General features: G+C 40.2%; 1 protein-coding gene and 1 non-coding gene across 2 annotated transcripts; both read right to left on the reverse strand.

Moving 5' to 3' along the window:
- Positions 1 to 2710: 2710 nt before the first annotated feature.
- On the reverse strand, positions 2711 to 15476 carry Tomm20 (translocase of outer mitochondrial membrane 20). Its single transcript, XM_047520454.1, has 5 exons — positions 15270 to 15476; positions 11131 to 11177; positions 9496 to 9577; positions 5594 to 5736; positions 2711 to 3928 (listed from the first exon to the last, which is right to left on the reverse strand). Exons 1-5 carry the CDS (start codon positions 15388 to 15390, stop codon positions 3884 to 3886), a joined length of 438 nt encoding a protein of 145 aa, XP_047376410.1. The 5' UTR covers positions 15391 to 15476; the 3' UTR covers positions 2711 to 3883.
- LOC124962490 (small nucleolar RNA SNORA14) lies at positions 14977 to 15109 on the reverse strand. The gene has a single exon (XR_007104505.1). It is a non-coding gene; the product is annotated as a small nucleolar RNA SNORA14 (small nucleolar RNA).
- Positions 15477 to 15949: the final 473 nt, after the last annotated feature.

Here is a 15949-nt window from a genome sequence, read left to right on the forward strand (position 1 = left end):
GTGGGTAAACGAACAGTCTTATGTCAGGACTTCGAGGATGCCCACCCTAACCAAAAACAAACTGGAGGGGCTGCTCAGTTTGGTCTACTCGGCAAGCAAAGTCATGGGGATTCCCTCAATGTTCAGCATGCTAGCCCCAGGTGCCACTACCCTTACCCGAGAAACCGCCACCTGACCACCGCCTCTAGCCTCCACTTTCCTTCCTCACTTCCACTCCCTCCCAATCCATTTTTCTTTGGGGCCACAGTATGTTGCCCAGCCAGCCTTCAGCTCAGGCTCACACAACCCTCCTGCCTCAGCCTTCCAGTAGCTAGGACAACTGCACGCTACCAAGCCTGGCTGTCTGGCAGCTTTCATGGAGATGGAGGTGAGCACCCCATCACACCTGTGGCTGCTTTCACAACAGCGTGGCCTTTACAAGGGCAAGTGTACTTAGTACATCTCAGAAACCCCTTCCCGGAAAGGTTTTTGGAAAAGTAAAACTAAAATGTTCACATGGTATATTTTGCATGATTTAAGAAGTCTGAAGCCAATAGTCAGTGTTCTCAAGCAACACATCCTGCTACCAGTTGACCAGTTTCCAGAGGGCTCAAGTCCTGGGTCGATCTTAAATCAACCCAGTCAGTATTCTCCTGATGATACTTGGTGACCTTGGTGACCTGTGCAGTGAAAGCATTACTAACATCAAAGGAAGGAGAGTGGAAGTGGGCATGTGTGGTGGCACATGCTGCTATCCCAGCAACTCACCAGGCTGAGGCAGGATGACAAGTTCCAGGGCAGCTCTGGCAACTTAGTCAGTCAGTATTCTCTAATAGGGATTTCTTTTTTTTTTTTTTTTTTTTTTTGGTGGTGCTGGGATTGAACCCAGGGCCTTGGGCATGCAAGGCAAATGTGAGGCAAGCGCTCTACAGCTGAGCTACATCCCTAGCCCCCTAGGCACTTCTTGTTCACCTTTTCCACATTGCTACTGAGCTCCCCCATCTGTGCCATTTTCAGTGACCCCAGACCAGACAGCATCACCATCCTGAGAACCTGCTAGAAACATTAATACTTGCAAACTGCCCCACAACTATCTGGCCATCTTGGAACTTTCCAAGAGCTCCAACACATGCCAAAGTTGGACACCCCTCTCTCACCTAGTGACATTAAGGCAGGGCTTCTTAACCTGGAATGAGTCCCACTCCCAAGTCCCAGAAATCACAAGTAAACGTGCTTTGTCCTGGAGGAGAAGGTGCTCGGCTCCTGAGATTCTCAAAGGAACAACCTAAAAATAGGTGTGCTTTCTGCTTTAGAGCCACCAAATTCTGCAGAGTTCACTTCTGCAAATACACACCAAGTCAAACTTTTCTCTAAGTCCTTTAATATTTAACAGCTGAGGCACAAGCAGGAACAAAATTTCACTTTCCATGTTACAAGAAAATAGGTCCTAGTATGTAATCTGCTATACACCAACCTCCCCATCACCTCTCTTGCATTTCATTAACACTCTGGTTCATAGACTAATTCAAAAAGGTCAAAAAAAATGGAAGATGGTAAAAATAACAAACTCACTGAGGTAAAAGGAATCAAGCATTTCCTGGTTGTGTCATGTACTGCAACAGGCTTCACACAGTTCCCATCACACATGAACAGCTCTAGGTACCTATTCCCAAGATAGCACTGGTACCCCCAGGCTGGCCTGGATTTTAAATGCCCCTTCATTTTAAGGACAAGCTGAACCAATCTTTTCACCCAAAGAAGTGTGTCACGTGTGCTTATGCCTAAGTTGTTTCCAAAGCTTCCGTACAAGCTCATGGGCATTCATGCTGTTATATATTCTACTGAGGCGAGGCATTTCTTCATTCTCGCCTCAAGCATCATTTGGCCAGCACCAGGACTTTCTGGTTCTATCACTAAGTACACAGCAATCATGATTCTGGGGGAAAGACAGTAGATTTTTATTTTTAAACAAACACAGCAAGCTTTCAAAGGTGGAACTTAATTTCAAAGACCCAAGCCTTATTACTGAAATAGTAAAATGTTTTTACCACTGCCTTTTCCAGTAGGGAAATCTACTATCTCCAGAGTCCAGTGAGAGCTCACACTGCACCATTCTTGAGGTGGTCACACCTAAGCTGCCCACACCGTTCCAGCCAGCCCTCATTTCTCTGGGCCCCTCCTCTGTCTGCCAAGATGTTTGCCTCTCCCATTTCCCACCTGTTCCCTTTGGTCTACCCATGTGTGGGCTTCCAACAGGATTGTTTCTTGGCTGAGGTCAGTCCTAGGCCAGCTGCCACCATGCTGCTTTGGATTTGGGATCCCATCAGCAAAACTCACTAATCAGCACTTAGGTACATGCCACCCTCCTCCAAGGCACACCTCATCAGGGAGCACTGTTCGAGGGGTCCCAGTCATAGACCCAGAGGGCACCTCAGAGAGAAGCAGCAAATGTACATCTCTGGGCCTGACGTTCCAGTATTACAGTAAGAATACCAGATGTATACCAGGTTCAGAGATGTCAGGGTAAATGCCTAAGGCTGTGCAGCTAACCAGAGGCAGAAACTAGAACCATATTCGCTACACCAAACCACAACAAACCCAAGATGAAAGGTTAAGAAAAGCTTCTAAGTAACCAAAATGAAGTCTGGTACATAGTAGTTTTCTGGATCTCTCCACAGACTTGTTAGAACATAGGCAACCCGTTATGAGAAATGCTGCTGAGAGCAACAAATGTCATTAAGTACCAAGGATCTTTATTTTCAGTTCTGAAACGGAGTCTGTGACTCAGATAATATGCCACTATTTGAAAATGAGGTCCCACCAACCCCAGTCTTCTCAAGTCTTTAGTCACAAGATCACACTTCACTCATTGCACAAGACAATCAAGCTGAAGAAGAATTAAGGAGGTACACTGAAGATAAAAGCAAAAAAGGAACATTTTTACAAGCAGATCATCCTAGTTATTTAAAAGGTTAAGTTTCAGATTCATTTACAGTGTAGTGACAGCATTATTTAGTCTCAGTGAAAACAAAGACAGTCATACCATTTAAAAAAGATCAATTCAGAAATACTAATTCAGGCAAGCATGCAAAATTCAGAATATTAAAACAAATGCAAGGTCTGGTTGCACAAATACACTCAGGTGAAGGTGGACTTGAAGACAGCAAACAGATGAATCAGAAGCTGAAAGGAACACTTCAGGGATTAGCAGGTCAATTCCCTCCCATGAATGAGGAAAAGAGCAGACACAAACTGGAGAAGCTCATGAGGTGACATCAGGGTGCACACAGATCTAACTCCTGGTGCCATTCGCAACAACATATACTTAAAAAATAAGGAGATAAATACCCAAAACACATAAGCCCACTGATTTAAACAAAAGATTTTAAGTCTGATACACAGGGAGGGGGTAAAGTTAACATACCACAGCAGCACACCTCACGTTTCAGAGATGAATGATTTCTCAAAAATTTTAATGCTCCTTTTTCACAAATAAAGTCTCTATCCACTCTTCTAATTTAGAGTAAAATGTACTAGCTTTAAAAATGTGCACTCTTCACACTTTTTTTGCCTATCTTTTAAAACTGAGAACTGGGTGTTTTTAGAGCCCAAGAAACCTTATGTCGTGCATACACTAACTGTATGTCTTAGGAATAAATGAAATCTGTGATATTCTGGTAACTCAGTGTATTTATAAAATGAAAAGCTCTATCAAAATACACTTTTCACTGGGAAAAATAAATAAAACAAACAAATGGATCTACACAAAGCAAACATTAACTTTGGTAGACTTCAGTGTAGGACAGTCTATAACAAGCACATTTGCCCTTATTCTCCCAGAGCTGCTCAACTTCCAAGAATTTTTAAATTTTTTAACTGAGATTTTATTATGTTGACATGTTTCTCATTCCACATCATCTTCAGCCAAGCTCTGAGCACTTACAATTCTCTGAAAAATAAAAAGAATACAATTTTTGAGTGTCATTAAGTATTTAATTAGGATCCTAAAGTTCAACATAAAATGCTTTGTATTCAAATAAAAATGTTGCTGAATTTCACCCATTCTGATATTTATTTCAACATTTAACACTTTATACATTGCCATTACCTAAGAAAATGACATTGCCACTGCCAGTCCCACACTGTGCTACATTTGTCAATCACGTAACATAAATAAAAAGAAACTTAAGAGTTTTCACTCCCATACAACCTAAGAATAGTGATTAGTGCTTTCACCCATCATCCTCTGCTCCAAGCATTTCCCTTTGAGCCTCACAGCCATTTCAGGAAGGAACACAGCATTCTGCAAACATTTCTACATAACATTAAGACAGTTTAACTGAGTAAAGGAGGACACTGTTCCAGAGGGGAATTTAGGAGCTACCCTGAACAGACATTTCAAAAGACACTACCCTCAGGTCAAAGTACTGTCATGCTGTTGGATGGGTTCATGTGTTGGAAACTTGTTTCCTGGTGTGCTACTGCTGAGGTCACCGTCAGTTTCCACAGGACCCAGTTAGTTCCTATTACAGGAGCTAACCTGGCACCTCCCTGCTATCTTGCTTCTTCACTGGCACATGTGCCCCTTCCGCACATGGCTCGTTCCTGTCCAGCTTCTCTATTTTGTGAGATAGGCAGGGGGCCCGGGTCACACTGACACTGTGCCATCTGGACTTTCCAGTAAATAAAACTGTCAGTCAAATAAACTTCTTTACACATTATCCAGCATCACATATTTTGTTATAGCAACACAAGGCAGACTCCGACAGCTGCCCCTCAAACAGTATATAACATCAAAAAGAATTCTGATACGGATTAGTGGAACTAGTGGAACTGCATTAGTCTAAATTTAAAAGATTTAAGTCAAATTTTGGGTCTTCCTATTCTTTTCCTCAAATCTTTGCGTCTCAGCTTTCCAGTCCTTTTCCAATCTAGTTAAGTACAAACCAGTCCGAAAGGGCTAAAACATGGCTCAGTGGTAGTATGCTTGTCTTAATATGCACAAGGCCCTGGGTCTGATCCTTAGGACCAAACAACAAAACAGTCTGAAAAACTGGTCAGTTAATAACTATAAAAAATTGTATGAAAACATCCCATCATCACTAATTTTTAATTACACTGACTTTAGAAGTCAATATATGGAACGGACATGCTATTCCAAAAAGATGATTTATTTGGGCTCCTTAGAACTCAAAATGAACACAACCTGTTTAAGTCTTAAGTTATGCATTAATCTTTTAAATAAACGGCATTTTGGACCTCTGAGTAGGAATTTAGGGATGTAGTCAAATAGCTCCAAACTTAAAGCCCATCTCAGAAACAGAGGGAATAAGCATTTTGATAAGAAAGGTCAGGAGTCCACACTCCTTTATACCTAGAATCAGGCTACTTAGGAAGTAGCTGAGAATGGCCTCTGGGGGCTCAAGTACCAAGGCCTAAGATTTAACACTAAAGCACACACTCCCTGACTCAGGTCTAGGGTGCAGACATTTGAAGGTCACACCTGAGGGAAGAGGAGGCCAACCACTAGTATCACCAGTATCAGACATCTGCTAAAAATCCCTAAACATTCAACTCAGATCCCACTTACTTCCATGACATTCCAATTTCTTACCTGACTGATTGTTGGAAGTTTAGTCAGAAGCATCTGGAACACTGGTGGTGGAAGAGTTTGCTGCAACACTTGCAGCAACTGCTGTGGCTGTCCACACACAGCAATTGCATTTGTCAGATGGTCCACACCTTTTTCATATTCACCTGCAAAATTCACACACAATTACAGGCAACCTGAAGTCTGGGCTTTTGTAAAAAATTCAACTTCTCACTGTCTTTATAGTGCTGACCCAAAACACTGAAGTAGAAAATTGGAAATAATCTATAATGCATCCACACAATTGAATATTACGAAATTTAAAACCCGAGTCATATTATATGTACTAATATGGAAGTGTGTACAAAATACATGTAAGAGGGAAATTAAATATTGAAATATCTAAATACAGTACTATTTACATTTTAAAAATATTTCCGAAAGATTACATAAGAAATTGCTAACACTGGGACAGTAAAGAGAGAAGATTAGAGGCTCAAGTGAAAAGACGACCAAATTTCACTTTAAACTAACCCTTTGGACCATCTGAATGTTACCCTATAAAAACACAAGGAAAAAATAATCTCAAATGATACTAGTAGGAAAACTGGTCACAACAAAAAAGCAGGACAAGAAAAAAAAAAAAGAACTATTTTCTCTATGAAGAATTTACTTTCATTTCTCTATAAATTTCCTTCAACATTTATAAATAACTTTCAAAAAAAATTCAGTTGTTTTTTTTTTTTTTTTAAGATTTCATTCAATAAATACTAAGTACCTGCCATGTGGTCCTTGTTCTGTTAATTGTTTTAAATTTAACTCCACTGTTACAAATTTTCTGAACAACTCTTATGTTATTAAGAAAACTGTTTCAAGAGTTATCTTCCTGGGGCGGGGGCGAGGGGATCTCTTTTGGATTCTTTGTTTGAAAAAAAAAAAAAAAAAAAAAAGTTTGGGTTCAGTTCTCTAGGAGCTGCTCATGTTTCTGAACTTCTCAGTATACTGCCTTTGCTCCAGATGATCCTTGCAAGGAAGTCTGTACAGTGAACAACCTTAGACTTTGGAGCAAGGGCAGGTTTGCATAGTACTGAGTATCATATCATTCACGTTTATGGCAAAGATCTTTAGAAAAGATTCAAGTCCTCTAAATTCAGGACTCCTCTTCTGTATGCAACCCACTATGTAATCCATTAGGAATACAGGCATTGAGTCACACTCCTGGAATTCTTAGTGATTTTTATAAACAGGTACATGTCATTTCACTACCTTTACTAAGGTACTAGTACTAATCATTTTACATAAGTAAACTAAGGCTTAGAGATTTTAAGGAATTTGTTTCAGGTTATTAAGCCCAGGACCCTTTACTCCACAATCCTGCTAATGCTTCTAAATTTTCTCCTTAATCCAGGGACAGCACAAATGTTGAACCAATTCAGATTTATTCTAAACCAAGTCGACAATGCCATGAGAAGGCATACTACAAAACGGATGAAGGGTTATAAGACAGTGGTATTCTAAGCCTTTTACAAGGGTAACTGGTGACTTAACAGAATGCTTTAGACCATCTCTACCCATCTGCTATGCTCCTCCCCACTATGCTCCATACACTGTCAGATCTCCTTCTAACATATTATATATCCACACAAACTTGAGGGGACTAAGCACATCTCAGGGAACATCACCATCACACTCCATGTAAACCACCCTATAAACTAAGGACAAGCATGGTATCATGACTGTCACTCCTGATGTCCTTTATGTGGTCTTGAATCTGGTATACCATGGTGTTTCTTATTCTAGTCTCAGTTGCTGAGGAAAGACCAAGAAATCTTTGGAGGTATCTGATGTTATCTGCATATAGGTAAAGGTTTGCAAGGCACTGTTAAACTCTCAACCACAATCAGAAACAGCTGTTTTCCTCCTGCCATTGTGGAAATAACTATTGTGCCATCTACACACTGAGGATACCTCCTGATTACCACGGTCACTGGGTGTATGCAGCCACCATCTTGACCTGCTAAACCAATTCCTTTCCTGGATGCTAAAATTAAGATGTAATGATGCCCATCGCAAGAGAACCAACTCAGGTGTGCACTGTTCCAGATAATGGTTGGTACAGTTGTAGGCAATAAGACTGGCTGACAGTCAGTTCCTCCTGTGAAGAGATAACCTAAGGGCCTTAAGTCTCTTCTAGAGAAATCAGCACGGGCAATGATCTTTTCTATGGATCCAACATTGCTGAAGAGTGTATTCAGAACATACTAATGTAATCTAACTTCAGCTCCCTTCCTGTATAAAGTGGATATTGCTACTACTTTTGCTGACTGTATAGCCAGATCACAAGTGGGATCAACTGTTAACTCCAATATCACTAAAAGCATCATACATTTATACACAGCATGAATATCAAACCCAGTTATTTTGAGATCTCAGTAGCAGTGCCATTTGGAATCAAGCACTGTATTAGTGTTGAGGAAATTATTCTTCCCTTTTACCAATGCCTGGGTCCTCTTTCTCATGTTGTTGGGGAAACTGAAGCACCTGGCCTTAAGGGACCTGGAAATGTTTCCTGATTGGCATCTACCTTGCATACATACTACTTAAGACACTTTTGACAAGTTTTCCTACTCATTTTTAATCTTTCTTAATTCATTGTCAATCTGAATACAGGACAGAGACAACCCATGATTCTATGTGGAATTAAGCAATTTCTAATTATGTAATGAAATTATTTCTTGGGAAAGGGGAGATGTTAAAAGTAAAACTGGTCACCACCATGTTAAATGATTAAACTCTTCCCATAAAATAAACAAACACAAACAAATGTTCCACATCATGCAGTCCAACCCTGACCTGATCTAGGAATACAGCAACAAAAATAAGAAAAACAATCTAATAAAAGACCACTTTAATTAATTACTTCAAAGCTACTTTTGAAATAAAAGCCAATGTAACACTAAACAGATTTACAGATTAAGATTTTACTTAATAAAAGTCTTAAATGAAAGTCAATTTGATAATTTTAATTTCATAATAGGAATTAAAAAAATTTCTTGGAAACACATTCTATTTTATAGAATCAGTGTTGCCAAATTCAAGAACTGTAAATAAAACCAATTAAGATTTTTTTTCCCCCCCTCCCCTGGTACTAGGGAAGGAACCCAGGGGCACTTAACCACTGAGTCACATCCCCAGCCCTTTTTTCTTTGTTATATTTTTAAGACAGATCTCACAAAGTTGTTCAGGGCCTCACTGAGTTTCTGAGGCTGGATTTGAACTCATGATCCTCCTGCCTCAGCCTCCCAAGTCAATGGGATTATAGGTATGCACCACCACACCTGGCTCAAAGCACTTCTTAAATACTACTGATAGAAAAAATGAGGCACAAGGTAATGAAAAACCTAAATTCTGAGTCAGATTACTGACTGGTTCTGAAATGACACTGTCTTAAACTCACTGTGTGACATCAATTAGGTAAATTAACTTTCTCTGGGCTAATATTAGTCATTCCTTCCTACATATAATGGAAAAGACCTCAAGATTAGATGAGAGAATTGAGAAACACATTCCTAACTCACATTCCTTCAGTTATTATTTATACTGCCCTGTGGTTATTTACTCTAAGCTGCTTAAAAGTAACTTCACTATAAATTACTTATTATATCCTCTATATCATATGATGAAGCAAGTAAGCCTAAAACTAGCTTAAAATACATTATGGACAATGATAACCCATAAGGGATATTTCTTTCTGGAGTCAATCTTATAAAATAATCCTTACATTATTAAGTGCCTGAAAACCCATCTTGAAATGTTTAGAATACCTTTTATAAAAACACCCAAACTACACAAGCAAACCCCCTTTCCATTATAAGTTTATATTGTTGTGAAGACTATCTAGTTCCTCCATCTTCAATGACTATCACCTTGAGCTAGCAGCTCTTCACCAAGTTGTATTTCTTCAAGGAAGAACTTCTGAACAGCTTCAGCATCTTTAAGGTCTGGTAACTGTTTGGAAACAGAATATTTAGTAAGTGATAGCAAAATTATACCAGGGACCTAACCAATACAGAGAAAATAAAGACTTCTTTCCAAAAAACTCCTAAATAAAAAACAAACGAAAGAAAAACATTTATTGATCAAATTGGTATTTGAATAGTTTCTAGTTCTTAATCAGACAGGCATGGTGGTACATGCCTATAATCCTAGCTACTCCGGATGCTGAGGTAGGAGGATCACAAGTTCCAAGCCAGCATGGACACTACTATAGTGAGACCCTGTCCTGGGTAAACCCCAATACCTCAAGGAAGAAAAAAAAAGGGAAAGTTCTGAATCATACATAAAAAATGAAGGGTACAAATACCTACACCCTCTATATACTTGATTCTTTATGCTGAGTTAATCTTTTTTGCTATTACAAACTATAAGCAGCTTTATTTAAATAACTCTGCATTTGTTTTTTTAATAGTTTATTATATATTAGCAATCTAAATGACTATAATAGACAATGCCACCAGCTATGTAAGTATCTGATTTTTGAATTACATAGTATATGCTCTTATTATGCAACATCCATAAAAAAAAAAAATTTCAGAAAATGGTGACATTGACTTTCCAAGCACACAGTAAGGATCTGATTATATTCCAGTATCTAAAAACATACATTGAGAGGGATGGGGAAGTGGCTCAGTGATAGAGCAATTGCCTGGCATGGGTAAAGCCCAGATTTCATCCCCCAAAACCCCATACGGAACCCCTTATATCCAAAAACAATGAACAAATCACATGAGTCAGAAAGGTAATCTGGACATATTAGAACAACCTCCCTATTTTACTTTACTATAGTCATTCAATTAGTTATGCTGATTACTTAACTGCTTCAAAACACCACAACGTTTAGCATTTCATTTCATTTTTCCTGGCCTTAACTTCCTTTTAAAAAACTCACTAATGGTCCAGTAGTCCAGGTCCTGGCAATCCAGACAAGAGAAGTAATTTCCATAAAAGGGAAAGCAGCAAGCACCACCATTAACATTTACTTAATTTCCTTCGTGTGTCACAGAAAATTTTTTATCAAGAAGATAAACCTATGTAACCATTAAAAAAAAAAGCATAGGTTTGAGTACAAAAATACTACAAGGTTAAAATTGGTGGGGCCCTGGGATTCTGGATCAGTGCAAATAATCTTGAGTAATTTTGGAAATGAATAACATGATCCTTTTAAAAGAACTTGGATCAAGGAAAATGAAAAACAGTTGTTGTATTTTATCATTTTAAAGCAAGTGAGAACACTTCTTCTGGTAAAAATATCTTCTGCAATCATCTGATTGCCTTTAACTACTGCCTTGTCCAGTAGCTGTATGCTGCTACTGCCAACAGAGGACTGGATGACCTGCAGTTAAATTACTCACCCGTTCACAAACTAATTTAAAAGAGAAAACAAAGTTCAACACATCAACTAGCTTCCTCAAAGTACACACCTGAAGCAGATTTCTAGATAATATTTCCATAAAGAACAAAATATACAACATAATCTAAACAAAAATCAGACTTAGTATTACCTTGGAAAGCCCAGCTCTCTCCTTGGCAAGCTTCTGTTTCTTTCTTCCTACAAGAAATGTTATGTACATATTTTCATTTGCCATTATCAAAATGGGAATTGAAGTTAAGCATGATTGCCATGGCAGTCATTAATCCTATTTGCAAAACATTGGTGACTTCAAAAACCTCAGTCTCCCTGGCCTCCTTGTGATCTGTCAGGGCAACATGAACAGTTATGGTCAGTGAGTTATACATGTCTGGGCAAGAGCCTTCTCCTTTCCTGTAGGTTATCGGGTCTAGTAATCCAGAGTACAGAGACAGCTTCCACAGCTGGATCTCAACAGAGTTAACTTGGAACAGGGGCAAGAACTAGACTACAGATTCCTATAATTCTATTACCAAACATATCAGATTCTCAATGTTGAAAACTAAGTTTTTCTGCATTTGGCAAAAAAGAGGGGAGTGTACACAGAAAAGTACTACTGAAATCTTAATCCAAGTACTGCTTACTAGTTAAGGAGGAAAAAAGGCCTCTGCCTGGAGTGTCACTAAAAACCACAATGACAGGACGAATAATCAGGTGGCATAGCTAAGAAAAGGTAAGGCTCTACTACTTATTAGCTAGAGAACCTAAGGAAGGTAAATCTCTTAACTCTCCAACAATAAAGCCTAACTAATCTTATAGGAGTAGTTCAAGAAACAAAAGCCACAAAACAAGCAATGTCCCCTGAAAACTGAGTGTCAATGAATGGCTGAAGCAGTATCCTGTTTGCCTAAATCCGGACGTGATTAATTTACAATTGTCAGGATACATTCTTTTCTGACTATCCCTACAAACTAGATTTAATCACACCAGTGTCCCTTGACAACTCTAGGTCCTCATAACACACAAAGTGTTACCTGCTAGTTAAGGCTTAAAAACAATTCTGAAGATATCAACATAAAAATATAAGTTAAAATCGACCTTATGTAAAGACTACCAATTTTTCTTAAATACTACCTTAAGTGTTCATCACTGGATTACTAAGTGTGAAAAACAGAAGACAGAAACTAATTCTATCCTTGCATCCTTGATCCGCTTAAGGGTTTTGGCCCTCTTCAGGCAGGAGAAAAAAAAAAAAAAAGACACCAGACCAGACTATCTAAGAGGTAGACAGCCTATACAGATTGGACCCTGTACTGGAAGAGGAGCAGTAAGACTAGAAGACTGTAGGGAGGCTGGAATGTAGGCAAGGAACACTCAGGTGTTATGTTCAAGGTACACAGGAAGTTTTACATGCTACTTGTTAGATGCTATTTCAATTTTTTTTTTTTTTGTACTGGGGATTGAACCCAGAGGTGCTGTACCACAGAGTTACACTCAGTTTTGTTTTGTTTTTTATACAGGGTCTTGCTACATTGCCAAGGCTGGTCTCCAACTTGCAATTCTCCTGCCTCCAGGGTCACTGCGATAACAGATGTGCACCACCATGCCTGGTCTAAATGTCATCATCATATTTAACCCTCCCAATGACTTTAAAACAGATACTACTGCCGCCTCCATCTTACAAATGAGAAAATTTACCAAGGTCACTAGTAAGTGATTAAGCTGAACTTCAGAGCATGTATCCTCAAACATGATTCTATTCTGCCTCTCTACCCAACAATGTAAAGCAGTGAAGACACACCCTTTCGTAAAAACGAAAGGCATAAAATGCAGTCTGTAAAAAAAATAAAAATAAAAAAAAAAAAATAAATAATTAAAAAAAGAAGTTTGTGGAATTAATAGTGAAAAATACAATTCACTAAGCCAGAATTTGGGGAAAATGACTAAAATGATAATGAAACTCAGTAGAATGAAACCTGTTTCTATTTGTGATCTACATGGGGTGAGGAGAAGTGTATGGTTGTCACTGAATATGTGGGACTGATACATCAACAACATTTAAGATACCTTATTTGATTTTCATTTTTAGTAATTAGATTAAAATTCTGGCTTTAATTTCCTAAGACAAATAGGGTCTCTGGGATAAAGGGACAAATGGTACAGACTGAAAAACCAAAAGGACTTACACATTCAATCTGTAAAGCCAGGATTTAACTCAGTATTTGCTGTTATTAGTCTCAAATGCTATTTTGTGAACTTAAGTTAAAACGAGTTATGTGTACTTTCAAAAATATGAATTACAAAAGTTACAAATCATTTTTAAAGTTAGCTTAAGGTATTTCTAAAGATGTATCACTTTACACAGCATGTATAACCTATAGTTGGCACTATGATTTGGAGATTAAATTCACTTATGATTATTCAGATTGATAAAAAATTATGCTTTAAGAGTATCAAAAGAAGCTGCAGGTATAGTTCTTAGGTAGAACACAGACCTCATCTGCACAAAACCCTGGGGGTTGAATCCTTAGCATGCACACACATGCATAGAATACTGACAATCTGTTAACAGAAAACAAAAAATCTGAATAAATTAGAATCCCAGACCTATCCCCAAACCTTATTTTCAACAACATAAGCCTCTACTAAAACGAAAAAAACAAAAAACCCCAACAAGCTAAATGACTGATTTGAGGAACTATTCATTCAATGCAGATATAAATATTCTAAGTATTCTACTGAATATTAGAAAAATTCAAATTTAAAACAACTGAAACCAACTTCATTCCACAAACACAAAATACCCCAAATCTTGAGTATCAACCATGCAATTACCTTTAAACAGACTGCAAAAATACTATAAATCAAAAGTCTTACTTTTCAGCAAAAAATATCAAATAAAATCTCCAGCATTCACCAATTACTGTGTCAGGACAGTACTAAACCCTATGCTTAACACACCATCTTACAAAAAAAGGAATGGCAAAGCTTGAAGCTGTCACAGCTGGAGCTAGTAATTCAATTAAATCATTACGTCACTGCTAAAGCTAGAAAAAAAAATTTGGATTGAAAATGATGGAAAAGGCACTCTGAGAATACTAATTCCTCTGAAATGAGAGCTCTTATGACTTCTTTAACCAAAAACCAGTCTTCTTGCCAGGTATGGTGGCACATGCTGTAACGGCAAGTTGGAGGCCAGCACGGACAACCGAGACTGTCTCAAAATAAAATTAAAAGGGCTGGGGGTGTAATTCAGTAGTAAAGGGTTTCCCTAGCACGTGGCCTGAGGTCCCATTCTTAGCACTTAGGGGAGGAAAAAAATCCTTTTCAACAGGTCTTCAAGGCTTCTAAAGATATAATTAATCCACTTTTATAGAGCTCTGCACCTGCACCTCCTCCCCCCAAATCCATGTGAAACTATAGAAAAAGGACCTTTATTCCCACAGTCATCCTTAACGGCCAGAGTTTACGTCATAAATCGTGGTGGGCACTTCACCTTTTATTTTTCTCAAAACCAACAAGAGACAAGTCGCATTACCTGATTGTACAGCTAAGGAAATTAAGATGCAAAAAGCCCAACATCACGATGCTTATCAGTGACCAATCCGGACCTGGAAACTGAATCCAGAACAGCCTTCTTTCCGTGAGACTACCTAACCGTAAGTAAATAAATAATCTGTTTCTCTCCCCTCCTAACACTCGGGAGCTAGAGCCGGACGTGGTGCTGCGCCCACCGCTTACGACCAGCACAGTCCAACGCGCCAGTCAGCAGCCACGTGCGGCTACAGGCCACGTGCAGCAACCTAGTACCGCTACGGCCACGTCTCTGTACTACCCGGCCTTTAACAACCCTTACGGCTGAGCCACCTGGATAAATTATAAAAATGTTTCTGATCGAAACAAATGTTTTCCTGTTGCTGCAAAGGAAGGTCCCCGAAACTGAAGGGGGATCACGACAGTTTTTGCGGACACGACTTCCCTCCGGGAAGCCGCTCCTAAAAGATGTCGCAGGTATGAAATGAGGCTGAGCCACTGGGGAGGCGCAGCCCTTTGGACTCCCCCGCAATTTCTCTAGCATTCACTCATATCTTGGAAGCACCCGGCGAAGCCGCCAAGAGGGTTTAAGAATGCAACGCCAGCACTGGGCTTTGCGGCTCAAGCTAAACTCCGTCTAGTAAGGAGGCTCGACCTTCGGGTTAAGGACGGAGGCTTAGAACGGTGCGCGGCCAAAGGAGAGGCCGCGCCCGCAGCCAAGATGGAGGGGCGCCGCGCGGTCCGCGAGGGCCCACTCACGTTCCCGAAGCCTGTTCTTGAAGTTGGGGTCGCTCCGCCTCTTGCGGTCGAAGTAGATGCAGTAGCCGATGAAGAGCGCCCCGCACACGCCGGCGGCGATGGCGCTGTTCCGGCCCACCATCTTCTCTTGGTGCGGCGAAGCCGCCGCGGGCAACTGAGCGAGCCTCGCCGCCCGCCGCTGAGGACGCCGGAAGATGGGACAGGCGCTTCCGGCTCCGAGGACCCCGGGACGCCCGCGGTGGTGCCTGCGCGGAAGCGCTTGAGCCCTTTTGCGCCTGCGCGGCGGTGTAAGATCGGGCCTCGTAGGCTCAGACGCTAGCGAGCTTCGTCTCGCAGTTGGTTCAGGCAGCCTGTAAAGTGCACTTGCCTTGCAAGTTCGGTCATGACCGAGTTGGACAGTGATTCGTGCATGTTGCAGTAGGGTCTCAAGAGATGTGCGAGAAAAATGGGGCAACTCGGCAGAAGACGCATAACCTCTAAGAGAAACTGGAACAGGCGCCTTTCCCTTGCCCTACTCTGACTTGCGCTTGGCTTTGCAATCTCGAGTGTCGGCCTTTCGGTGCATTGGGCCAGAGAAGGTAATAGGGAACCACCAGGTGCGAGGCCTCCAGGCTCAAGGCTGGATCTGAGGCATAGCAGTCTGCAAAGGACTGTCCCCGCGCCCTATCAGCCCGGCGGGC

Source organism: Sciurus carolinensis, chromosome 12 (genome assembly GCF_902686445.1).
Source record: "Sciurus carolinensis chromosome 12, mSciCar1.2, whole genome shotgun sequence".
NCBI lineage: Eukaryota > Metazoa > Chordata > Mammalia > Rodentia > Sciuridae > Sciurus > Sciurus carolinensis.

Bases quoted from the DNA above. Each gene is read 5' to 3' on its own strand.
- Tomm20 (XM_047520454.1), bottom strand. From the start codon at position 15,390: ATGGTGGGCCGGAACAGCGCCATCGCCGCCGGCGTGTGCGGGGCGCTC. The intron at 9,578-11,130 runs GTAATACTAAGT...GTTTCCAAACAG, and splicing joins AGAGAGCTGGGCTTTCCAAG to TTACCAGACCTTAAAGATGC. The intron at 5,737-9,495 runs GTGATAGTCATT...TGAATTTTGCAG, and splicing joins TGAAGAGCTGCTAGCTCAAG to GTGAATATGAAAAAGGTGTG.